The 27254-nt window shown below is 44.5% G+C and overlaps 1 protein-coding gene across 2 annotated transcripts; it reads left to right on the plus strand.

Annotated features, from left to right (window-relative positions):
* Positions 1-31: 31 nt before the first annotated feature.
* Positions 32-27145, plus strand: LOC114873805 (RB1-inducible coiled-coil protein 1). Of its 2 annotated transcripts, none has more exons than XM_029182509.2 (9): positions 32-1765; positions 6153-6361; positions 17263-17551; positions 17631-18573; positions 18656-18867; positions 18939-19572; positions 20330-21070; positions 21155-22177; positions 22256-27145. In XM_029182509.2, the coding sequence occupies exons 1-9, from the start codon at positions 1698-1700 to the stop codon at positions 22367-22369; spliced, it is 4233 nt and encodes a 1410-aa protein (XP_029038342.1). In that variant the 5' UTR covers positions 32-1697; the 3' UTR covers positions 22370-27145. The 2 variants fall into 2 exon arrangements, with proteins under 2 accessions (XP_029038342.1, XP_029038343.1); XM_029182510.2 differs by having other exon boundaries at positions 35-1765; positions 18939-19056.
* Positions 27146-27254: the final 109 nt, after the last annotated feature.

A 27254-nucleotide genomic window follows, 5' to 3' on the forward strand; every position in this document is an offset into this window, starting at 1 on the left:
TCCGTGCTCGACTGGATCCGTACTCGGCAGTAAACAGCTGGCGACGCGATGCGTCAGAGCAAGATGTCGAACGGGACTGCGCCAAGCTAGTTGCCCCTCTACCTTCTCTCTCTGTGGCACGGTGCAAGAGCTTCGATAAAAGTGGACGTTCTCGGGCAAGCGTTCGGCGCATTCGCGTGTGTAAAATTCGGCAGCTAACGCGATAGAAAAAAAGAAAGGAGTGTCGGGAACGGTGGGTGAACAGAGGACACGGTGATATAAAGGCAGGCAAACGAGAAAATCCACGGCGAAAGTGGAGTTCCTTTGTTCCGTGCTACGATCTCTGCGCATAGGTTCCCGTGCGAGTGGCGCAGCATTGTTTGTTGTGGTCGGTACGTCACTCTCGGCGTATACACGGTTCGTCGCGATATAAAACCAGATCCTGGCGTCCTGGCTGATCTTGCGTCCGATCATTTTTTTCCTAGAAACAATTTCAATTGTACGAACGTCGATCAGTGCCGTGGTCCGTCGCAATCGTGAACAGTGTACCGACGCGATTCGAAGCGAAAGGATCTCGCCTAGCCTTTCGTGTACGCGCGAGTGCTTTGTTTTGACGAGCAGCTGATCCGGGACTGCTCGTTTATCGGCATCGGCCAATCCTCCATCGTTGCAACGGTGATTTTTCTTTCTTACCAATATTAAATAGTGCTTCGAATACGTTCGACTGGCTCGTTAAAAGAAACGCGTTTAAAGGGATCGTCGAGCCGTGGCAATAGAGGAGGCTCCGTTACATCACGAAAAAGCAGAAGGACGCGATCGACCGATGCTCACGGAAGCAACAGTGCGATCTACGGAATCAGACGAAGCAACGATCACAATCTAAAAAGAAACATTTTCTTCGTTCTAACACGAAGGTGCGATTCGACGAGATTCGTTCGAGTGTGTCGATTGTTTCCCGTTTCCAAGGGACTCTACGCTACCCCCGCTCGTGCCTCGTCCGAAAAATCACTCAGAGAACCGTCCTGTAAAGTAACGACCGCTCGTTCAAGCGGATTTTACCTCGCTCGAGACCAAACTCGGCCTTTTCGACCGACGAGGACCGTACAATAGCTTCCCTCTTGAAAAGTTGTGCGGCTGACTCTTACAATTAGTTACCAATGATCTCGTGATACATACTTCTTTCCTCTTGCTTTTTAATTACGCTTTCAACGAATCCTCGAAGAAGTTGAAAGTCTTCTTCGGTACAAACTACACGCACCTGTGCATATACACATACACACACATATATACACGCTTATTTATCGTCCACTCTCGTTTCTCGGGGCATCGGATTCTCGTTCGCGGTGCTCATTTTTCCACCGTTTTTACGCGCTCGACATCCGAAGACGGAAACGTGCAACAAAGCTGCTACTGTTGGAGAGTACGCGAGGCTGGCCAAAGCCGGTGATAATTTGCGTGAATCGACGACGAACGACGGTTTCGTGGCCGTGATCGATGCAGCATAAACCCGGGGGGGCCGTACTCGCCAGCTGTGGGAAACCAGGGGTACGGCCCCGATCGAGCTGACTACGGGAGTCAAGCTGACGTGACAGAGGCTGTGTTCTTCTTCTAACGTGGCAAGTACGGGGTGAACTCCACCGGATGCCAGTGGTGTTCCTCGATCGGCCTGGCCGTTTCCCTCTTGTCCACCGACTGGAAGAAGCTTGACCGGCCCAAAGATGCTGTACATATTCCACGTGGACACCGGCACCACCATCACCTTCGACATCAAGTTGGCGCTGCAGACGTAAGTCTACCACTCGTTTTTATTATTTATTTATCATTATTGTTTACTTTTGTAACAAGGTTATAAATCGATTCGATTCGATATAGTTTCCTGAGATCTCGTTTGTTTATTCATCGTTCGTTAAGTACGCGGACTCTCGGCTGGCGGACCATGGAGAGAGCCCCGATTTTAACCCTTTAACTGCGGGTACTTTTAGCACAGCCGATCGTTCTAATTTTAAATTATATTACCGAAGTGATATTCTATTTTAAAAGATAAACATGTTGTTTTAAAAAAATTAACATGTTGTTTTATATATCACACCCGCAGTTGAAGGGTTAATTTAACTTCGTAAGCTGGCTTTTCGATTGACCCAGACTAATTCTGTAGATGTAGAAAGAAAACGTTCCATAGATTATCATTTATATTTAAAAGGCATAAGAGACTACCCCGTTAGGTATTCGTCTCGCATAATCGATCGCCGTGCACTTTCGCCTTTTGCTTCTTTATTTTACATCAAACAGACCTTTATCCCCGTTTCCCTCGCGAGTCACTCGAAATCAACGGCTGTAATTACTGGAACTCGGTACTTGCTCGTTTTTATTTTTCGTCAGAACCTAAACCAATTTTAGGAGACGATTGCGCCGCGGAACAAAAACGATGGTACCCCCTCGTGTTTGGCCTGATAAACCTTCAACGAGGCTCCGTTTCAAATGTAGGACAACTTCGAATGTACGTCACGCGTATCGCACATTACGTTACGGAGATTTAATTATCCGAGCCTTCTTGTTCCCTGCTTAACTCTTCCACTGTGAACCGCTATCATGGGAAAAGTAAGAAAAAAAAAATATTTACGTTAGAAGATGCACTCCCGAATAAACACTTCCCAGTGGTTAATTGATTTGAAACTTAAAAATTAATTGACCGAATCTCTCAGCTTTGGTAATTAGTATATTTTTCAAATACTCCTTGCTAATAATCAACTTAATTAAAACTTCGATACGAGTGACAGTGAAAACATTCGCCAGATACACACGAAGTAACCCACCCGGCTGTTTGCTTCAGGCGTTCGTAGCTTTGGTTAGAGAAAAACTTTTTAGACACGTTTGACACACTTCAACGAGTGCTTTTTCGTTCATAACTAATCCAACTCCGTACGTTTCCTAGTTTCCTCTCTGTCCGCATTATTTCTGACGTGATATAAAGGCCCGCTCGATATTACGCCCAGATTAGACTCCCTCGTTAAACTCGTACCGATAGTTATCGGAGCAACTCTAACTCGCTACGAAACTTACTTCCTTTCGCGTACGGACGACAAATGCATTCTTTTTATTCCTTTTTTTCAGCGAAAATCGATTGGCATTTAAAGTTGAAACGCTGTGTAAACGCAATGCGAATTTGAATGGAAAAAGAAAAGCCAGCTTGAGCAAGAGTAGTATTGAAAGTGTAGGTCCTTGAGTTCCCGTACAGATAGTTCTTTAACCCTTTCACTTGAACGTTTCTGATAGCCGTAATTCTATTATTACCAGTATTTTAAGACCTTTCTGTGTTCTGCATCGCGCGAGTCGATATCTATTCGTCATATTACACAATAGTTTGGTAAATCATACGCTCGATCGTTTTCCACCGTTTCGCTTGGATCGGTTTCCCTCCGTATCGCGCGGATCAATCGGGTATTGTTCATCGATGGTCGTCGTTTGTCATTTAGCAACTGTTCGCGAGTATCGCGAACAACGACACGACGTGGAAGTGTCAAGGCTCAATCGAAGGTGAAGAAATTGCAAAACTATTGACGGACGAACGTGGGCACGCAACGTGCTCCCGCGAGCTTTCCTTCCTCGAACGAGGACAGACGACTGTGAAAGTGATAAATTGATTTTCTTTAACATTTCGTAATCTGTTAGGCTCGAAAAGCTTTGAAATTCTAATAATGAAAATATCGAAACGTTTGGACGTGGGGTAATTCGATGATATGCGACTCGTAGCGCGTTTAATTTGAAATAAAAAATAAATTTTTAAAAAATGAGTCCAGAGAGAAAAGTGGAGTTGACCAGTTTACGGGCGTTTGCAGGTGAATTGCATCGGGTAAAACGGAGAAATTACATCGTCGATTGCTCGTGTCTCGTTCGCGCGAACCCGTTTCTCTTCGTTCAGATACAAAGAAACAGAACTTTTGTTGCGACCTGATATAACCTGGCCGATGTTGAACGGGAACGGTGTGCGTTAACGGTACAAGAATCGAGGAGGGAAAAGTTTGGACGAAATGAGGTTAACGCGAATTAGGAAAATAAAACTGTATAGGCGTATCAACGAGAATCGAGGAAACGCGGTTTTACGATGCCACGTTAAGTGTATATCCATTATTCGGATTAAAGCACGTTACGCTTCGCGTACCTTTGGATGAGTAAATCGAACCCGGGCATTTTATCTATATTCTTTGGTGAAAAGAAAGTCAATCGAATCCAGGTCTCTCAAGATCGCCATTCAACTGGATGTATATTCCACTTGGCGATCTTTTATTTACGTGTTATTGCTTCACGCAAAACGAGGACTCTTAGAAATCGAGTTAATCGAGGGAAAATATTTCGTAGAGGATTTTTCATGGTCCACAAGGAGAAAATAATATAGAAATTAGACAAATTATTGCGTGATAAAGAAACGTTCCAAGTGTCCTAATATCCATCAGTTGATTATTAATTAATTTAATCTTAAGGTTAAATTTGCATTTATTTGCAACACATTGTTACGTGACGTGCTAATGAACGGTTAAAATGCTCTGAATTGCAAATGCATCGATTGTGAATCTCACCATTCGTATGACTATCTGTTTTCACAACATTTTCCAACGGCCTCTTTCCATTTTCCTTGGAAAATTAACCAGTCGACGATTTGACGAGTCGTTCTTTCTTATCGTCTCGCGTCATTGAAGCTGGCATAACGCGATTACGTCCGAGGCGTTCTACGAAAGAGCCTCGACCAAGCCCTTCTAAGCATCGGAGGAAGAATTTTACACGATCCCAGAAGGCGTAGAAAAGGCGGCCTCCTCGCGGATACCTTCAATATTTGTGCATTAAGATAGCGGCTGGCGGTCATCGACCTCGTTCGTCGAGGCAATTAACGATGTGTGTCGATCCATGGTGGCGCCTTCGCCTCGTTGCTTTTATTCTCGTGGACGCGCGTAATTACAAAGCGTGTACCATCGTCAAAGCTCGAAACAACAAACACACCGTCGAGTAATTACCGATTTAGGCCCGATTTACGTACAGATCACTGACTTCCATCGACAAACAAGAAAAGAAATTAAATTTTTATCAACTCGTTCGGTGTTAAATATTTTTTTAAGATGTTTGATAAAATCCTAAACGCGATACCGATCTCGCGAATATAGTCTCTTGTTACCTGTCGTCCCTCGAAGCGACATCCGCGGAGAGCTTCTTTTTCGTAATTAATATGCGATGCTCCTCACGTTGTCCTCGTGTCGGACAAAGAGTTCTCCTTATCCGTTATTTAACCTTGCCGAGGGTGTTGATGACGTCTCGCCCGAACCGTTCCAGTTCCTTTTACGTGCAATTTATGGCCACCGTGTGTCCGTGGCGAGGTTGAGAAGAGCTTGAGAACGCATCGGAAGAGAGAGGTGTCCAATGAAATCCGCGTGAACTGCCCTTGCACCCGATCGCGATTGCAATTCCCAACTGGCATGCGACTCGTCGTCGTAAATAAAGTCGTAACGCGAATGTTTCAGCCCCGATGCATCGAATTTTCCCGTAAAAATTGGTCCAGCGATACTTATTTCCCGTCTACCCGGAAATCGGGTCACGATTTTATGTTTTCCGGCCACCGAAACACGGTGTTCCCTCTTGTTAAATCCTTGTTCAGCTACGCAGAAGACTCACAAGTTTCCCCAATTACTTGCAGACTTTTGTTGGCCGTTCTTAAGAACAGAGCCGACTGATACGGCTACAGATAATCTTGACCTTAATCACGGAATCGTCGACGCTGAAGCTGTATAACTGTTACGGTTTATTGTAGAATTGATCGTCTGCTAGGATCTCTTTTTAAATTGCTCCTTCGAATAGAACGTCTTCCTCTTCACAGACGATTCTTCCATTTAGCGATTAACATTAAGGGATGGTTCCCTTCTTAGAACGAAGTTACGTGATTGAAAACAACCGTATTACTTAAATAAAGTTAACGTGTTGTTCTTATCATTATCAATGAGCCTTGCTCTACCTCGAGTTCGTCACACCTTGAAACTGCGATAAATACTCGATTAGTGGTGTTAGAATTAATGCAACTGATTAGTTGCTTTAATTTAACGATCATATGCGTACAACTTTAATCTACATAAAACTTTTAGTATGCGTTTCTTTTTATTAATATTTTGTTGTTTTTCTCTTTTTTTGTGCAGTGTCGCTCAGCTGAAGGAAGCGATCGAGAGGGAATGCGGTGTGGTAGCGGCTCACCAGGTGCTGCTGATGAGCGGAGGCGAAAGTCTGGAACCAGACGCTCGTGTGTGCTCTTACTCTGCTGGAACCGATACGAATCCGATCTATTTGTTCAGCAAGGCCGCCATTGAGAGCCACCTTCCACCCACGCCAAGCATAGACTACGGTTCCGGTGAGCGACGAACCTTTTCCACCTGTAAATTTCCTTACCTCTTCACGCTCTACTGAACCTCTCTCCATTTCCTGCCACTTAGCATCTCTTACATTTTATTTTACCATCGTCGTCGTCGTCGCCGTCGCGTATCTTCATAAATTTCACTCCTCACCCATATGGATCTTCGATGGAAGATTTTTTTTTTTTTTTCTCTCCTTTTCATACATCGCGCATGCGAAATTTTACGACCTCCAGCCTCGAGTTTCTGCATATTTTATTTATTTAAACGCTCCATGTATCATCGGACGAACACGTTACGTGCGTGATTGAACGGGTGTCTCGCGAAGAAACGTTGTCGACGAGATTGCACGTTCTCGGCTTCGTTAACCGAGAATCGTGCCGGAAGGACGCGGCTAATAACGATGCTTATCGCCGGCCACTCGGGAGTGCAAAGAGAAGAAAAAAAAAAACCAGAAGCGAGATGATATCAGCGGAAAGATAGCGATACTCGTGTGACAGTACTAGACTAGAAGGTTGCCTTTGCGCTCGTTGTACCGTAAGCGGACGTAATTTTCACTGTGGATACGAAAATCGGTTTCTTTTTCTTTCTTACGTTTCGTTCGCTCGCAAATCGAAAAGGTTCCCTTGTTTGGAAACGTTTTCACCGAACTGGAAATCAGAGATTCGAGGATCGTTCGAAAGGTAGTCTACCTGCTGTCGACCTTCAAAAATTTCTTTGTCCAAAACGAGTTTTCTTTGCTGTTTAGATCGAACGATCTTTCTTCTTTTCTTTTTGCTAGTAACTTGTTGGCAAGTCCTTTGTTCGCACGATTTTGCTCGATTGTCTCTCGACGCTCGAACAACGGGTCACGGGTTCAGATACGACTTTGAAATGTACTAGAAACGATTAATCGTTATCAATATTTACGACGAAATTGTTAAAAAATTTTACATCTAGTCATATGAAATGCTAATCTACAGGAATATTTCGATGAAATCAATATGTTTCTCCTGCCACGATCAAAGTATTTATTTCAAACGTAAACAATTTTGATCAATCACTTCGTACGTTAAAGTCTTTGAAAAATTTGGTTATATATCAGGGATTTTGGGAGAAAATTCTTCAAAGGGAATTCGGTATGTTAAAAGTCGGTGGGTTTGAAGCGACGGGAAATCGATTCGAGCGCAGAGAAGGGAGCTTCTTTCCTATTCGCTCCTTTTATCCTGCACTCGGTTGCATCGAGTTTCACGCGGTAATTCACGTTTCTCGAGGTAACGCGACCACAGGCCACTGGTAACCCGTTGCGATGCACCTCGACCGTTTCCACCGGCTGCCGATGAAGTAACGATCAAGTTCGCTCTTATCGCGTTGCACTTTCGATCTTCCCGGTGAAACAAGCCGCTCGATCCGCGATCCGGGGCATTCTCGATTTCCTTCGACGCTTACGCTTTGCATTTACGATACTTCCGGCTGGATCGATCACTCGATAAATCGATATTTCATACTAATGTTGTTTATTTCTTTAACGAAACCGTTTTCTTAGCCGTATCGCGAATGTAAATCGGGAGGAAACGATTTCTTGTTTCTTTTTTTTTTTTCTTCAGCCACGGTTCAGATAATCGAACGACGTTGCTAATCTCGTAACGGTTCGTTTCTTATCGAGCTTTTTCTTGCTCTGTTGTGTCGAAAAAGAGACGGTGACGAGCAACGAAGCGCGTCCACTCGTTACTCGAATCATAGACGCAACAAGACTTTGACCCGCCTGAACGAGCCTCGTGACTAACTTTGGCACCGTTCTTTTATCCGAGTGATAACGATCTGCTTCTTGGTAGTCAGAGTAGCCTTCAATTGATGCCGATTCGTAGCCGAAACTGGGCCAACTTGGCTGTTGCCTTATTTTCCACGCGAGATTCATCGACGCGTTCTACGTCGAACTAGAGAAGGAAACCGATTCGAAACAAGCTTCGATTATTGATAAGCGTCAGATCGATTTTGCATTATCAGCTTTCGATACAGGTGAAACTGAACCTGTTTATTAGCACGTTTTCACAGCAAAAAGGAGAGAGATTTAATCGACACGTTGCGTAACGTTCTTGGTAGGAAGTTTTGAAACGAAAGATAATTAAAGTGGTGAACGTAATGATCTTTGGTTGCAACGAATAACTGGGTCAGCTTCGTATGTATGTATTTACGAACAATCTTAATGGACGTACTAATCAAAATTGAATAGGAAAGTTATTAGATTCTTAAAAGACAGTCTTAAGAGGTCGACGGAGGTTGAGTACCGTGCGTCGCCGACTATCCGGACGAACGGTGGTATTTAGAAGATATTCAAATTTCTCACCATTTCATTTAGTAGCGCAGTAATTTTGAGTTTATTTTGCATTGAAATATGAGTAGAATATTAATAGTGACAGAAATAAGCTACCTGTGTTCGCTAAAATTCGAAACCTGCCAGGCCTTTGGTTACGTCAGATTTATTGTAGGCAGAATGATGTAAGTGTGTGTGAAACAATGATATAATCGCGAGAGAACGTAATGCAGAGAAATCATTGCGTTTGACAAGTCGTGGAAATAAAGATACCCGCGACGTTCTTCTTTGTTTTTTTTTTTTTCTTTCCGATATCATTTCCCGGTCGAAGCTGGTAGCATTTTCCACGACGATTATTGCGTTTCGATTGAATTCTATTAACCGTGAAAGAACTTCCAGGAATCTTTGAAACGTGCGCTCTTTAATTATCCTCGTACAACTCTCGATTGACAGAGCGAAACTTCGTTACGCAACTCGTAGCCGCCAATTCGCGATCGGTCAGAACGCCAGATGTAACAATACGTTTCATAAAACTGTACGTTAATTCGATTTAACGACACCGGTTGAAGATCAATTATCCCTAAAAGTGAAATTAACCTTTTGTACTCTATAAAACGTGTACAACGTTTCGATATGATATTAGTTCAAACTTCCTATGTAGTATATTTACCTTGAAACTTCGTAACGTTTCCTTTTTTGAAAATAAGAATTTCCGGGGAAATTTGCAAAAGAAAAAAGAAATTTAATCGCGGTAAACTGGTTTATAGCCATTTTCTCCAGATTATTACGATATAAAATAATAATAAAAAGTTTAATTGTATAACGATTTTATACACATTGCTCTTTCACCGATTCATGACAATTTTCTCAGCTGCGAATCGTATTCCGAGATCATGCGAGGTTCCACTTTGTTTATCCTTGACGTTCAATTACGTGGTCGCACCTGTTACATTGGCAAGTAGCAAAAGAGAAGCGTATGCCGACGAATGTACCCGTCGTATAGTTTTCCTGCTTTGCTGACACATCATTCGCGTATCGTGTCGTCAGCTGACTGGAAAACGTCACGTAAGTGGCTTCGACTATCGATAGAACGTGAGACGGCCGGGTCATCGAGTAAGTACTTGAACACATGTGGATCGTGACACAACTGGTTGGTCGCACGAGAGACCGCCTCCTTCTTCGGCTTCGTTTCAATTCGAACACGTTTGCTGCACGTGCTGCTCCGCGCTCTTTGTAAATTGCTCTTTTTACTCCTTCCACGTTTTCTTCCGTTCAATTATTTTCCAGTAAATTACTTTCAATATCATTTTTAAAAATCATTTCAGCTAACTAATCTTATCCCTCCAGAAAGCATTGCAACAGATGTTCAAACTTGACGGCCGGATCAGTCAGCGTATGCAAAACTGATCCTGTGTAAATACTAATTTTCATGTTCGAGATTGTTTGAGGATCGCGTTATCGCGTGTCGTTGAACTCCTCTGCACAAATAGTACCGTGTAATCTTCCCGAAAGACATTCGTGACTTTGAAATGTCACGATATTCATCTTGTGGACACGAAGTAAACACTTGAAATCCGAAATAAGAAAATCAAGGAATATCAATTTCAGTTTCGTACTTCTTAATTATTTTTACAAGTTATTATTTGGCGTTGGTCAGCTGGTGCGTGCGAAATTGGATTTCTTCGTGGAACGTGGGCTCGCTAAGACCCAGCTTTCTTTTCCCATATTTTTCTTTTATCTTTCCGTCTCTGAATTTGTCAAACACTCGACCCAGTTTCTCTTTCGCTCGCAGATGGTGTTAATTCGCGAGCATACTGACAGCTTTTCGTTATAATCCGCGCTATCGATAGGTACGCGAGCTCCTCGGATCTTTTCAGAGCAAATACATTCACCTTTTTCGTAAACACGAGTGCATCCTCACGAATGCCGATATTATTTACCGTATTATTCGCCAGTATCACGTAACGTTTCACGGAACGAGGCTTCATATCTGCTCGTAAAAGTCCCGATAAAAAAGATCGCTCACGAGAAGCGGCATTTTAATAAATCTCGCGGTTCAACGAACCGCCATACGTATTTTCTTATCGGAATTCTCGTTTCTCGCTCGATCGCTGGTGAATAGCAGAAATAACGCGGGTAAGGAGAGCGGGCTATAGAAGCGAAGCTCTTCTTTGTATTTCGAATAACATAATAGCCAACGTCGGAAGGATGCTTGATCGGAAAAGTGCATCCAGTGTAATCGGAGCCTAATGGAAGTAGCATTCTTCCAATTTTTCCATTCCCTAAGTGTACATTTGCTCGCGTGGCAGAACAACGCGTGACGATGAATGACAGGGCTTTAAATTCAGAACAGACAAGCTGGCACCGGTAGACTCCGTTCTTCGTCCGCTGCACGTGTTTCGAGCGGATATCCTTGTGTGCGGGCACGTGTAACTGCACCTTATTTTCGTCACTCGTAAAAATTCAAGCGAACGTTTAAGTCGGCCGAACTTTTCACTCATGAAATGGGAAGTCGTTCGGAAAAACAGGGTACTCGTAGGAATTTATTTATAGTTAAGTCGGTCGGAAAATGTTTCCACCGTAATGGTCGGTTATCTCGCGGCAAAGTAGCCTCGATACAGTTTCCCTCGGATTTTCATTTTCGCCGGCCAATTTCGCTCTCGAAATAGCCGCTCTCTTAAATCCGCTAGCTTGAACCGCGAGCTATTCTCGGTGCAATAACAAACACTGGTGAACAGTGCACGCGCAAACAACGGTTCTCCCTTCGCAAGGGTAAAAGCGCGTTCTCCATAGCAAGTTTAACAGAAATTGCAGATTTTTAAATGGACACGTTCTTGGTTCTTCCGGTGATCATCTCGCGTTAATATTAAAGCTACAGCTTCGTTGAAATATCGATAGGTTGAATGCTTGAAAGTTTACAAGAGGGTGGAGATGGATCGGAGGTATCGGAAAGGTTCTGGGGAGATAAACCTTGGCACTCGAATGTTGGAATTACTTGACCATGACTGTAATCGTTTCTCGTGGCACGATAAAGAGGGCAAAACGCGTGGAAATCGTAAGTGAAAAACGCTCGTCCGATGATCCGTTTCTCTGATGAAAACTCACGCGATCGCTACCCTCGTTTGAACGGCGCGGAATCGATAGCAACGTGTATCGACTCTGTCGGCCTCGTTTGGTCCTTTTATGTAACCACCGACAGGACGTTGGGAAAACAGAAAGGAAAGTGGAGTGTGTCTGTGTGGGAATATTAGCCGTTTGTTGCTTAACCTTCTTCTCGCGCAATTCTATGGTGATTGAAAAGAAAAACAGCCAGCAGGTCGCTTTGAGAATCTAGAGAACATTGTACATGGTAACCATTAAATAATCTTGTCAAATTTTATTTAAAAATCATCGAATCGAACAATTTCCGATTTTTAAATGATTTCAACTGCGTCTAAACAAAAATTTTTATGTACATTCAACTTCGCTAATAGCGCTGGTAAAGAGAAAGTAAGGAAAATTGGCGCGATTGTTTCAACGATAGCTAGCAGAAGTTTAGCTCGATCGAGGAATTTTCTTGTTTCGCGAAACGAATGGAAAGCGTGGAATATAAATTGTTTGTGCAAAGAATTGGCTCGAAGCAGAAGCTTTTTTGATTCCGCGACAGACTTTTTCGACTCGCAGGCGCCAGCGCGTGTCATCAGTGAATTCTTGAATCGTTAAAAGTTCCAAGTCGAAAAATTTGCACACCGATTCACTTGAACCAATACATATTTTCGTCTGACTTTTGCAGAACTGCGTTTTCTTTCTCCGCCGTTTCCTTTTGCTAAAATATAAAAGACGTATATCGTCGATGGCACAGATATTTTCCTTGATTATCTCGACTCGCGTTAGCCGAGTTAACGTTCAGAACGGCTGGGTTTTCCACGACCCTTGGATCTAGCCGCGGTCCACTTCGAGGCGAACTTTCACGGCGTTGATATGCTCGATAAAAAAGCGTACTCGACGAGAGAAGGAGAGAGAGAAGAGGTGTGCCACCGTTAAGAAAGAATATTAATTCCAGCTGAGCGTTTCGCTTGTGCTCGCTGTTTGGTCAAGCACTCGAGTTCACGAGGGCAGCAATAATTAGTTCTTATAAAAATATCAGGATGATAAAGAATGAAAATTAAAATTAAAAAGTAAAATAAATTCTTCGTTCTCCGTAGACAAGCTGAGCGTTCAATATACTCGTATATACGTAGAAAGAAAGTTTCATTTTCTTATAAATCGTTTGGAGTGTTGGCTAGAGCACTTGCTGGTTTCTTAAGCGATAAACGAAAGCAAATGGCAGAATACAGAGGTGTGAAAGCGTGGAAGGAGCTAAGGAAGAGCGCGTAATAAAAGGCCTCCTTCGCGTTGGCACTCGGCATCGAGCCGAACCGATATTCTTTATTTAGCTGTCGATAACCAATCGGCTGGGTTTTATTTAGACACCGATACCATTTCTCCTCGCTTTTCTCCGCACAACGATCCTCATTGTTACAAACAAATCTGTTCTACGACTATCGTCAACAGTCTCGGCCCACCGCCCCTTACGCGATACCTCTGACAATCTTCTTCACGCCACCTTTGTTGCTTACGAACGGCAGAAAAATATGTTTTCGCGAAAACGTCCTGTTCGAGAGACGCTTATCGATCGAACTAGCTGTGTGTTGTTCGATCCAGAAGAAAGGCGTTGCGTGGAGCGGAAGCGAGCGAGGAACAGGGGTTGGTCAACAGGGTTATCTTCGATCGGGTCAAGATTCGTCAGGGGTTAACCCTCGGATCAATTAACCGCATGCAAATTTATCAGGCTCGATATACGTACTCGCGTTTCAATTTTATTTCTGACCGAGAAAATTTGATTTAGAATCTTGAAACGTTTCAAACGATCCGACTGACAATGAGAATCAGGCCTCGAATCGGACACGAGCCACGTATTCGCGCAAACCGTAGAAGTGCATAACCAGGCAAGGTTTTTGCCATTCGCCACGGGTCTCGTGGAACCCGGGGCTTTCTTTCTCGCAGCTAGCCAAGGTTCTGGCCTAAGCTCTTGGCACCCCAGCGTGAAACGCAAAACCAATAATATACAAGGTTTCAACGGGGTGGCGGCCTGCATCCGTTGAAATACGCGGAACTCGAATCTCAGCGAAAAACAACGAACGGAAACGAAGAACGGGTACCGATAGATTGACGAATCTTTAGAAATCGACCGACACCCTTATCCTATCGCTCGGTTCTGCATCGATGTTCGTGTCGTTTCGACGTTATGCAAGACAAATGTAGCGATCGAGAACCATCAGATCCGAAAAGGAAACCCTCGTGTTACTAGAATAAACCCTCAAGGCTGGGATCCGGTCCAAGTGTTTGATATATCGCGCCTATACGTCAGACAGCAGACCTCCGCGTATTCGCCCCTGCTCGTCGATAAACGATCATCGTTTGAAGAATTCATGGAAAAAGCTATGATAGTTATGGACACCATCGAATCAGCCAGTCTGATACGATTTGACGATCAAAAATAACGCTTACCACGTATTTATTCGATTTTTAAGTCTCCGGAAGAACGTCTATACTCGTTCGTGCAAACAATGAAGTTTCATTCCTTATTTAAGAACTAAAAAGACGATACGTGTCCGAGGGAACGTTTTATAGTTTGTTTTCGATACACGATATTCCCGATGATTACGTTTGTTTGCGACGCCGTTTGATCGAGAAAAACGTGGTAAAAGTCACGAGTTTCGCTGCCCGCCAGCGGAGAACGTCTAATTTATGCCGTTTTAACGATCTGCGTGCTTGAACCGTGGGTCATCGAAAAAATAGCGGAGAACAAGATGACTCACAAAGGTGTAGCTTATATGTTTTTGCAATTCAAATATTTTCAATAAAAAAAAAAGTGCATGCGAATGATATTTTTCTTTTCTTAAACACGTTCCGGTACGCCTCGAGTAAATCTATCCGTCGTATACTATGGTGATAAAGTTGCATATGTCACCTTGGTCCGAACGTGTTAATTTTTTCTATGCCTATTTATAAAATTTCAAAAACTTTTATATACTTTTTTACATAGATTGATCGATCGCGTATGAAATTGCGGGTCCTATAGAATCGTAGAGTCCCTTCATTCATGCGTAGACGCGGTTCGATCGAGACGTTTGCCAATGGGTTTCGTTGCCCACGAACGGGCAGGGATCATCAGTCGAGGACTGTCTCGAATGAAAGAGCATTCGCAATCGTGTCTCTGGCACGATCAGGGGATCATAACGTGACCCATTAACCCTTTAACCGGTCGCAATGAAACGTGACATTAGAAATGGTGCTCCGTTTAACTGGTTCTATCGAATAGACTAATATCCGATTATCTGGATATCCGCGGCTGACTCAATCTACCCCGTCAATTTCGCGGATAACGATAAATGAAACGATAAGAGTTGATTTATATCAGCCGGATCTTCGAAGAATTTCGGTTGAATTTGTTTTAATTATAAACATGCGAACTGACAAGGTATAAAATTGATACTCTAATTGATACGCTTCGATTACAATTCGGGCTACGTGTTTGTTCGAACGTTGTTTACGCGAATACGTAACCGCGTAATTTGGCGAAACGACGGCGATAATTTCTTCTTCGATAAAAGGGAAACAGAAAAAAAAAAATAAGAGCAAGAAAAGTGTGCGAAATTATATGCGATTTCTGTAATCATTTATTTTAAGGTCGAATGAAGTAATTTAGCACGAAACACGATGTCGCCTGGTTTAATATCGTCGTAAGAACGTTTTGCTTGTTTTAACGAGCAAAGATAACGTAATTCGTGGGTGTACACCGAAGAGCAACGTAGGCTAGTTTTGGCTAAGAATAATCGCAGTGGGAGGAATCTCCCACCGGCTTCCTCTTAATTAATTGTAAGCGCAGCCTACGTTGCGGCCGAGTGTACACGGTTCGGTTTTAGTTTCAAAGGCGTTGCAATTATTTTCATTCGTTTTCTTCTTTTTTCCTCGAATGTAACGAAGCTTTTGTCGCGTTAAGGTACGCACGGATACTCGTTCGCAGGGCATAGAAACGTATAATTAGAAAAAGGGGAGCATTAGTCCAAGTTAAGATATTCTGGGAATTCAGTGTCGTGCCGTGAAATTCTTGGCCCCCGTTTGCCAGGTTCACCGTGCGCCGGAAGCTTGTGCAACTGCACGATTAAAAAGAGGTCACCGTCGCTATATGCAGTGCACGAAACGCGAGCGAATTTTCATCATCTTCGCTACCGTCCCCCGATTGTGTAATCCGAGGAGTTAAATAGAAGAAGTATGAGCAATCGTGTAGAAAAGTACTTTTCCTTCAAATTCAAAGTGATTGTGATGAACGGTAACAAAATTTTCTCTCTATGATTCTTTTCCCAATTCCACTTCGATTAAAGCTATAATCTGGCCCAGATATCAAAATCACTTTATATTTATAAACCATACCGAGCCTCGATGAATTGAGTTCTGTGAACGTTCGCCGGCCGATGGAAATGAATAAAATTAATATTAATAACGATGTTAATTTAACGTAACGCGGATTCCATAGCGAATGCGTTGAATAATATTCGAAACCGGTCAATTCAGATATGGAAATGGTGTGCTGGACGTTCGAGATCCAACGGCGCCTGTTTCTTCTGCATAAATATAATAACCTGCATAAACCGAACACGAGGTTACGTCGTTCGCGTCGCGAATAAATCATCGACACACTTCCGCCTTCTCGCTTCTTTTCCATTCCTCTCCGTCCCGTCGTTTCGTATTGTCGCGAATGGTGATCGATCGATTCGAGGCCGATTAATGAATCGAACATTGCGTCGTATTATAATGCAAATTAACACCTGACCGAGTCGAAATGGGTCGCGTGAGTTTTCGATGTCGCAAATGCGTGGTCGAGAACCCCCGTCCTTTTTCTGCGACCCGACGTCAGCATCACCGTCGCGCCTTTTCGAAGGTAATTCGAAGGAAAATGAAAACGTGGTTCGAAGCAGCCTCGCATAAAATCGATACATCGTCCGATGGTAGAGCAACGTGTATACCTTAGCCTCGATTTACTCTTCTGCCCTCTCTGCCGTGTGCCTCGCGCTCCCCTTTTTATCGTCAATGACCTCGAGTGGACACTTTTCTTACGGGAATTTCGATCAAACGCCTGGTCAGCCTTTTCGAACCCATTGGACCATGATTTTTACTTGTACGCACATTTTAAATGTCGTTCGAAGCGACGAGCCTTGCGTCGATAACAGCGTCGATCGCCACGTGCAGTGGTGGCGGAGCGGTGCGCACGGTAATTCGTCACTACGCTCCTCGAATCCATTCAGGCTATGACGTAAGGGTGCTGAAATGGTACCAGCCGTGTCCGCGACCTTGAGCTTTCATCGCGTGCCAAGATTACGCTAGCGAAGCTCGTATCGATCAATTATATACCTGCCTACGAGCCGCGAGCCGCGCTCGATCGCCACCTTTCCGTCCCCTTCCTATCGATCCGCGATGATTCCCTTACTTTCCTTTTTCGAATCGCAATCGAAACCTCAGAAACACCTATCAGTGATACGCGTAGGAGAAGATTTTCTCAAGGTAGGAGCATCGTTGTCGTTACAGATGTCGATCTGCAGTGTCAAATTGACGCGTCGTTGGCGATGCCAGCCACCTATCAGACCGTTGTAGCCCGCGTGCAATTGGCTCAGCAATGCTGCGGATTGGCCCGGGAGCAAACGAGGATCTGCGAGAGGCTGGTGCACGATCAACACCTTCAACAACAGGGTTGGGCAGCGGTGGTAGCGAATCTGGAGGACATCACTCAGATGTTCCAGTCGCGGGCCGATCTTCTGCATCAGAGCTTCGCTGTCTACCTTTCGGAGAGGCAGCGGCACATGGAACTGCTTGCAAAGTAAGTCGTTGGTTATGGTTGTTCGAAGCTTAATTAAACGTAAAGGCATTCGTTGAATAATCGATTCACGTTATTATAGCTTCAACGCCGATCTGGGCATGTTAGCGAAGATACCGATCCTACCGGCGTTGCGAGCTCAGGCCGAGGGTCTGCTGAGTCCGGACGAGCAACCTAGTGAATCGGAGAAGGATGCCGAAGAGAAGGAGGAAGTGTTGAGCTTGCTTCGATGGATCTCGGCGAAGGACAATCAGAGCAGCCTCGAACAGGTGGCGGAACAGTGTTCGAGGGGTTTGGAGCAGTTCGACGAGAGGGTGATGGAGGCGTTGAAGGCGGAGGTGAACGCGGCCATAGACAGCGCGAACAAGCAGGATATGAAGGAGATAAAGGGCCTAGGCGAACGGTTGTTCGCCCTCGAACAGCTGATGGCTCAGACGAAGAAGCTGGTTCACGAACAAGGAGAGCTTGCCCAGGGCTTTCTTCAGAATCAAAGTCGCGCGAACAACTTGGGCGATGCTAGCGTTCTACCTGACCTCTGCACCTCGCATAGACGCCAGCTAGTCGTGATGCTGCAGAATCACAACCAGCTGCGCGACATACGACGCAGGTGCACCAAGGCGAAGGAAGAGCTATCGGTGAACATCTACCATCGGCTCAAATGGATCATGTACGTGGAGAACAAGATGATGGAGGTGGACAGCAAGCTGGTGATATATCACGAGAGCTTGAAGCGTTTGAGACGTCATCTGGAGGTGCTTCAACAAATCCATCTAGCGCCTCAGATGTACATGAACGCGGTGGCCGAGGTGGTTCGAAGGCGTACCTTCTCCCAGGCGTTCCTCGTATGGGCCAGCAATCTTGCTTGCCAGCTGCTGACCGTCCACAGCGAGGAACTTGCTCGCAGGAGGGAGTTTCAGAGTAAATTCGGGGGACATTTCTTAAATACTCTGTTCCCCGGCCTCGAGGACACTCCGCCACCTTTTGCCACGCAAGCGCCGTCTGTCTTTGATAGCGGCTTGCCTAAGGTATAGTTGTTCGTCGCATCTTTCCTTTTCAGACGCTTTACAAACGGATTCTTCAAGGAATATATTCTATCGTGTGTTACAGTTGACGGTGAACGACATGGAATCTCTGAGATCACAGCTACCCGACCTGGCACTCGCCGTCTCGTCGCCAGACTTGAACAGCATCACGCAGTTCTTTTTGTCCAGGAGCCTTACCGAGGCCAGCACAGATGGTAACAAGGATAAGGATAGCACTTCTATGCGCGTAGATGTGACCAGCAAGGAACGAACGAGAGCACCGACATTGTCCGACAGGTAGCGAACGATCGGAATTTCTTTCTCATCGTTCGTTTATCGATTAACCGAACGAACGCGTGTCGTTTCAGGGGTGATTTCGAATCGGAGACGGACACGGAGGAGTTCGAGAAGATCGGCCAGGGCGCCACGGACTCTAAGCCGGAATCGTTCGATGGCGCGAAACAAATGCGTCAGAAACAATTGGAGGTTGGTGCCTCGCGAAGCGTGTCCCCAGCTTCCTCCACCTCGACTAACGTGTCCCCGCTTAATTCGAAAGTCGTCGACCCGACGAGCCGGTCATCCTCCTCGAGCGAACCTGGATCCTCTTTCCATTTCCCCAGTATGTCCGTAAGCGAGCGTCCAGCTCAGCTGAGTCCACTCGCCGAATGCGTCGAGAACGGCGAGTCGAGCTGTTTGCTTCATCGCGCCAACAATTGTCTTCCCAAGTATCGCGACTCCGGTCCTATCAACACCGAGGAATCCAACTCCCTAAGTCCGAATCCTCCTTCCTCGACACGGTCCGTGTTGTGCGACGGTCAGCAGCAACAGCAGCAACAGCAACAACGCCATCAGCTATCGGGCAGTGGCGGTAGCAGCCCATCCGCCGGAGTAGGCGCTACCGACTTCATGGCCACTGAATTTTACATGGACGAGTCTCTGCCGAGCAGTCTCAGCGAGCATCCCAACGACGGCCAGCATCAGGCCATCGTTTCCCTTCTCCAGGTACTGGACGACTTACAGCTCGCTAACAGACCTTGTAGTCGTAGCCGTAAACGTTCCACTACCGACCATCTTCTACCTATCCTCTTTCGATGGTACATTGTACGCTTGAAACAAATCCAACCGATGATACCCCTTTCACCTTCCAGTCGATTCGTCACTTACCAAAATTTCTCTCTTCACCCAGCATCATTTCTTTCTGTGGTTTCTAGGTACTTTCGTTGTCGTTGTCCCTTTGTATTCGCTATTAGCGCTGACCTCTGTGCAAGTAATTATCGAAACACGCGGGTATGTATCTGTGTTTGCCTTGCCCTTTTGTCTCTTGAATTCGTTGAACCCGTTGCACCTGTTCTCTGTCTTTTGTCTCTTCTAGCAATAGTGCTTGCGAGTGTCCGTTTAGTTGTGAACGCATCTATCCCGCGTTTCTTCTCTCGTTTGCGAATGCCTGTGTTTTCGTTTTTGTTTACAGGATAGCTGCCGTCGCACTCGATACTCCCCGACCTCCTTAGACCCGTGTTACATTTCCCTGAGATACTGACATCGCGAGAGTTCGCTTTTCAGAACAGACCGACACCCGACTGAGACAATGTTTTCGCTACAATCATCGTCGCGCACGACATCTTTGGCAGTCTCTTTTTTCAATCACACTTTATCCCTATCCCTGTTCTTAACCGACAGATCAGTTGTTCCTTCAGTTTACCGGTTTGTTCGCGAACGTTTCTTTCCTCCGAAGCTGTGTCTGAGAAGTGTAACGTTTCAGGAGAATCTTGGCAACACGCGCGAGGAGGTGGAAAGGCTCCGCTCGATCCTGAAGACGATGAAAGCGGTGGTGTGCGAGACGTTGACCTCGGTTCGTCAGGAGTTGTCGATTCTGAGGGATCGAAGCGACGAGGAGAAGGCAGGCTTCTTCAAGATGATCGAAAGGGTTCGCGAGGCTCTGTCCTTGTACTCGCGCGAGTGCGATCGTCGTCTCCGAGAGCGCGAACAGGAGCTGACCGTCGAGCACGAGCTCGAGTTGGCCGACGTGAAGAAGCTGATCGAGAACCGGGAGGAGGAGATATGCAGCTTGAAACGCAATCTTTTGGAGAAAGAAACGGAGCTGGCTGAACACGAGCGTCTGGTCGCGACGATACGGCAGAAACTAGAGACGGAGCAAACGGAGATGAGAAATCTGCAAACGCGTGTGCATCGTCAACTCGAGGAGGCGTTGGAACAGGCTCGAGCGGAAAAGGAAGCCGCGGTGAAGGAGGCGAACGAGGAGCGATTTTTGGAGATCGCCACCCTCACGAGTTCCGTCGCGCAGTGTCAGAAGCGAATCCAAGAGTTGGAGGAGAGTTTGACCACGGCGCGCAACGATCAGCAGAGAATGGTGAAGGAGGCGACCGATAAGCTGCAGCTCGAGTGCAAAACCGAGTTGGAGAACATCAGAAGCCGTTTCAAGCTGATGGCTGCGTCCACGATGGAGAGGAGTCCGAGCGACAGCAGCCTCGAAAAGATCGAGGTAAGAAATTCCGTCGCTGTATCGTCTTAATCGTCGCTATAGCTATCTATAAAAACAATTTCAAACCATGTTGTTGCTTTTCAGAGACCAGACGTGATCGAGTTCGCCAACCACATACTGGCCCAGGCGAAGGAGGACATGAAGTTGGAGAAATCGGTAGCTATACGTACAGCGATCGAGAAAGAACGAGCGGATTGCGTGATGAAGTTGGATCACGAGCTGCGAGTGGCCAGGCAAATGGTCGAGGAGAAGGATAAAGAGGTGGAGATGTACCGGATGATAGAAGTCGCGCTTGCCGAGGAATGTAAACGTTACAAGAACACCATCAGACGATTGACCGAGTCGGAAAAATTCAAGAACATACCGGTCGAGGCTGGACTGCACAAGGAGCACGGCGAGGAACGGCTGGAGATGAGCCAAAGCAATCTTGAGGAGGTGGCGAAAAGCGTGGAAACGGATAAGGACGAGGTGGAGGTGTCGGAATCGAAGAAGGTGCGTTTGGAAGCAACCAACGACGCGAGCTATCTGTCCAGGAGGCTAGAGTTGCTCGAGAACGACAACAAGAGGTTGAACGCGGAGTTGCAATCGCTTCGCGAGAGCAAAGAGTCGGCTGAGACGAAGATAGAATCTTTGGAAGCGGACAAGGTTCGTTTGGAGCTGGAACTGGTGAAAGAACGATCGAGGAGAAGCTTCGCAGCTGATCCTTCGGAAAGTCGCGAGAAGGAGATGAACGCCTCGGTCGCCATGGTTTCCGAATCAGGCTCGAGTCAGGACGCTACCAACAGTCCATTGCCGATTCGCGGATTCACCTGCACCACCTGTTTGTACTCGTTCTCGGATATACAGAAGAAGATCGAGCAAACCGCGGCGAAACTGGAGAAAGAGGGTCGCATCACCGTGACCACCTGCAATCCCGGGGATGACGTATTGGTTTGTTGGAATCCGGCTCACGGAAAGTACACGTTGTATCAGGAATCATCGATGCTTTATTTCCTCAATTCGGACTGCATGGGTACATTGAAGCTGGGATTGCATCAGGACGGGACCCCGAAGAAGATTCTGACCATCGCCGAGGTGATCGATAAGCAATTCTGTCAAACCAGAAAGGTGAGATTTTCTTTTTTTTTTCTTTGTTTATCTTCGGTAATCTATTAATTACTGATCATGGAATTTCTCACGTTTCAGTCCGAAAATCGGTATCGCGTGCCACGCGGCACCAAGTTCTATCGGGTGCGCGTGAAACCGGTGGACGAGAGCGACGCTCTGTTGGAGAGCGAAGAATTACTCTTGCCTGATTAGAAGCCACGGGAGCATGGGTCTGCATAAGCGAGTAAAACGAAACATCCGTAATCTTGCAACGTGACATACATATTTAGGATGCAGATCCTTGGCTTACGCGTTCGCGAACATCCGGTAATCCTTCGATCAAGGCCAAAACCTGCCAGAGCCTGTAGACGCATCCTTGACGAACGTTCAGAGAAGGAGTTACGGATGCTGCCCAGTTTTGGGTGCCAGCAAACACGATAAGAAAGGATGCGGCTGGCGTTTCATTGTGATATAAGTAATTTTTAAACGAGCGAAACATAATTGCCGAATGCTGTGGTTAGCTGTGAAGCCCGAACGACGTTTGTATTCCTTTTTTCCCCTTTTTTTTTTCTTTTCACACACACACACGAGATTGAAAGTGAGATAGAGAGTGAAAGAACGAGAATGATAGAGATATAGAGCGAATGAAAGCGAAAGGACGAACAATCGCGAGTATATTATTAATAATTAACGTCACGGACGATCTTCTTCTTGTAATTTGACAAACGCAAGAGATAGTCTCTTCTTTTTTCACTTTAATTTCGAACACCAAGACGCGTAGCTTCCTCGTTCGAATTAATTACTATATTAATACTATTTGTCTTTGCACCGTGTAAGAAAACAACGAACGAGGAAGAGAAGACAAACAAATTTTCGTAGTACGGTAAGTTTTACAGAGAAACAAAAGCAAAATGATTAAGAAAGAAAATTTAAAAAAAAAAAAAAAGAAAGAATACAGAAGCAAAAGGAGGTAACGAAATTTACGGAAAATTGCTTTGTATATGCAGACAAATATATATGTATATTATATACATGTGATATATAATATAATACCATGTACATCGTTATACGAAGCGTGCAATATTCGCGTTCGAGAAGAACAAAAAAAAAAAAAAACAAAACGGAAGAGTATCACGCGTGTGCGTACACGCGTATTAGGTCCTAAGGTGATGCTAAGATTTTGTAAAACGAAATTATCTAATTAACCACGTGTTGTGCAATTCTCGAGACACATCTTTCAACGCACGTTACGGAGTTCGTTTAATTTTTTAAACGAACACAAAAAAGAAAGCAAAAATACAAGATAGAGGAAGAATCGTATAAAATCGTTTCCTCCTATCGACCATATTTTCATTCTTTTTTTTTTTTCTTCTAACAATTTCGTTTCGGGTGCCTCTATTATTGACGCGCGGTTTTCGCCGATCTCGCATCGAGAGGAGACCGCGTGGCACTCGTAAAAATTTACTTCGATGCGTAACGACGAAAGATTAGGCCCCGTCGATGAACCCGGTGCGAGGCAAACTCTTCGTAGGATGAATTTTATAAATAATACGTGTGCGCGCTTAGATTAACGCGTACACCCACCTAGACCCACGTACACATATACTTATATATATATATATATATATACACATACACACACAGAAATATGTTCTTTTGTACTGTCCTTAGCGAAAGAGACACACAGACGGATATGTAGCTTCCTCGCAAAAGAGATCCTTCGATTTATCTATCACTGTTATCGTTTACCCCGCGACAGTTAAGCACACTCATAGTATCGTACAATAGCTGTGATCGTTAGACTCGACGTTTTCACTTCTACTTAGCGGTTAGATTAATCTTAATTGGCGCGATTCAACCACCTTTTCCGTGTTAGCCCTAATTTTCTTTTTTGTCGCATGGAAGAACGCGAAAAGCGTGGCTGAATCGGCCGGCTCGATCGCTCGTCTCCCCTCTGATTTTCGAGTTCGAGCGACAAGCAAGACGAGGACGAAAAGATAGATTCGTTCGTTCGATAGGTTGTAGTACGAGGTTCGTCGAAAGAACGATACGCAACCGTCACTGACGTAGAGCGTGCAGGAAAAGCGATTTCCTCTTTATTCTGCGAATCGAAACACGCACTTTACCGCATCGATCTAACACGAATTCTGTTCATAGCTACGTTTACCCTTTCAGAAACCGTGTCGTTCGTTCAAAAATACATCGTGCACGGGGAACAGATTCGAATTACAGATTTACCAAGCAGCGTGCTTGGAAGATTTTCATTATTTATCTTTTAACATTGTCGCAACTTTCGGACAGATGCGACAGAAGCTGCGATATCGCGTGAACGGATATTTAATTACGACGATCGAGCACGCGGTATCGAGTGTCGAGCAATTAATTTATGACAGAGAGTTTGAATGATGAACGTTTGAAACTGGGTCCAAAAATTCCATCATGGTACTTAATCGTAATTTCACTTTTAACAATTGTGCTTGTTCCCTCTGTGCACGCTTATCCACGGTTCCTAAACACGATATCATCTTGAGGCTTTTACGATTCGAATCGTCGATACTCGATGATCGTCGGACGAGCATTTAGCTGCAACGTCGATAGACGGTCACTCGACGCGGCAGCTTATGTTCTAACACGGTCTCGAGAGCTTTTCACTTAGACAAATTCAAGGATCGATCCTTTCGTCACGTTCGATACGTTTCTGAACGCGTTGCGAAGCGATTTCAATTGGAACGATGTAGATTTTAGCTACTTGAGTGTTGAGCAAAACGAATGCACGAAGAGAAATGAATCGTGCAAAGGTACATCGTTAATAAATCAATGGACAATCGTCTATCTCAAAGATTAATGTAAGAACATTTTAATGTACCAAGAGAAAATAAGCAAAAAAAAATTGAGCTAAACACTCAAAGATGCGAAAGAAATCAAAATAACGAGAAAACTTTCTAATGGTCGCAAGAAGCTTTGCAGAACACGCGTGCTCTTTTTTTCCATTTTTTTAAATTCAATTTCGTGATCGCAAGGTTTCTTCGATTGTTCTATAATTTTTCAATTGAAATTTTCGTAATTCATTCGAAACGTATGAAAAAACGAAGATCAATCGTGACATTTGTCTAAAACAACGTAGTCTCCAATTCCGCCCAGATGAACCTTCTTCCGGTTCGACTTTCAAGTATCTCAGAAAAAAAGTAGAAGTCTCCTCTTTTCCCTTCTTCGAAAAGCTCCGTTGGACCGCGGTTGGTTGCAAGCAGAAATCAAAACCGACGAGATTCCTTCATTTTCTTCCGAACTACGCGAGACCCCAGCTTTTAGACGAGTTTCTAATAAAACATGAAAAGAAAAAGACTTTCTATTAAATCTTCTAAACGAGGCTCCGTAAGCTGGTTCCGTTGGTCTCGTGTAAGTTTCGTCGATCCGTCGGCCAATTCACGAATTCCTAATCGTTCGCCCTGGTTTAGACACGCGGTGTACAGTCTCGTGCAAAGATGGCTCTTTGTGACGGCGATCTATGCACGAAGATGTACACGGATTCAGATATCAAAGCTACGTGCCTGGAACGTGTTTTTAGCTGTGTTACTTAGATCCTAAACGATCGCCTCTAAAATCGAAGGGGAAAGTTCGATCGAAATGTTGTGATTCCTTTGATAAGAGATTATACACGGACGATCGTAAAGAAGGTTTTCTTCTCTTGGAAGAAGATGAAACACGCGTCGGAAGATCGCGAACGAAGAGAAGAAAGAGAGGAACGTGAAAGAGGGAAAGAAATTTTGTAAGACGACGAAGAGAAGAAAAGAGAATGTGTGTGTGCGTGTGGAGGATAGAGCCGCGTTTTTATTTTTCTAGCGATTCTCTGACGTACACGTTTATCCCTCACCCTCTATCCTTCCACTACTTCGTTCCCATTTTTTACTTAGACGCCTAAAGAGACAAAAGAAAAAAAAAACAAAATGATGAAAAAAAAAAAACGTGTTATGTAAAACGTAGCGTAACGATATAGAGTTTGTTTTACGTGTGACGTGTATAGGACAAATGTAATTCGATATTATAGAATATTCTTTTTTTTACCGACCAAAATTTATACGCTTAGAGAGGTTTATACACACTTGCGCGAAAAGGGTGGTAATCGTAATTCACGTACAAAAGGAAAGGAGAATATACGCGACCGAGAAGAAACGATGAGAGAAAATTTTGGCGATATCGTGTGACGTATCTTTTAGGTTTGCTTTCTTTTTTAATTTTCCTTTCATTCTTTTTCTTTTTTCTTTTTATATCAGCAACACCGCCAATGTATTTGTTCTTTCTTTCTTCAAGTAGTCGGAGTAAATAGCGAAAGAGAGGCATTTCATTTTTTCACCAGAATGTTTAAACGATTTCGTCGAACGTTCGCTGACCGATCGATTATCTTTATAGAACAATTAGATCTCGAGATATACCCACTTGGAGGACACTTTCAAACGAATCTTTCCCGGGGAACAAGAGCGCAATCTTAGCGGTTCACTTTGCTCTGGATTTATATAAGCGGATCCGCGAACGTGCGTCTCGCGATCACGTCTTTCTTCTTAACCCGTCGACGATGATCTTAGTTAGGGTACGCTTATACAAGGAATCATTCTAGATACCGCTCACGCACTCTTTTCTCTTCGATATTAGCTTTCGATCACTGTCGAGGGTTAACGAAACGAACGCCCAGAGACCGTTTGATTGATCGTTCGACGAGCACACACGCGTGCGGATTCCCAGTCGATTTCGTTACTCGTGTCAGCCTTGAGTTTGTCGTCTGAGGAACAAACGAAACAAGATAAACTAAAGCAAAGGAGAAACAAACAAAACGAGAAAAAGAAGAAACGATTATCGCGCATGTAATCCGAGAAAGTGTAACGCAAATAGGTATATATGATTATATTACATAAACATACATACAGTTGTGATCGTGAGAGTATCTGTTACGAATAAATAAATTACGACTAAACCAGGTAAATTTTTTCAAAGCTACTTCGACTCGAATGCTTTCAATCCCCTTTTTCTTATTATTCAAGCAGCATTTATTTAATAAACGTTTATTCATTGATTTCTTTTTTCTTTTTATTTAGTTAACAACGAA

This window comes from Osmia bicornis, chromosome 11 (assembly GCF_907164935.1).
Source record: "Osmia bicornis bicornis chromosome 11, iOsmBic2.1, whole genome shotgun sequence".
Classification (NCBI taxonomy): Eukaryota; Metazoa; Arthropoda; class Insecta; order Hymenoptera; family Megachilidae; genus Osmia; species Osmia bicornis.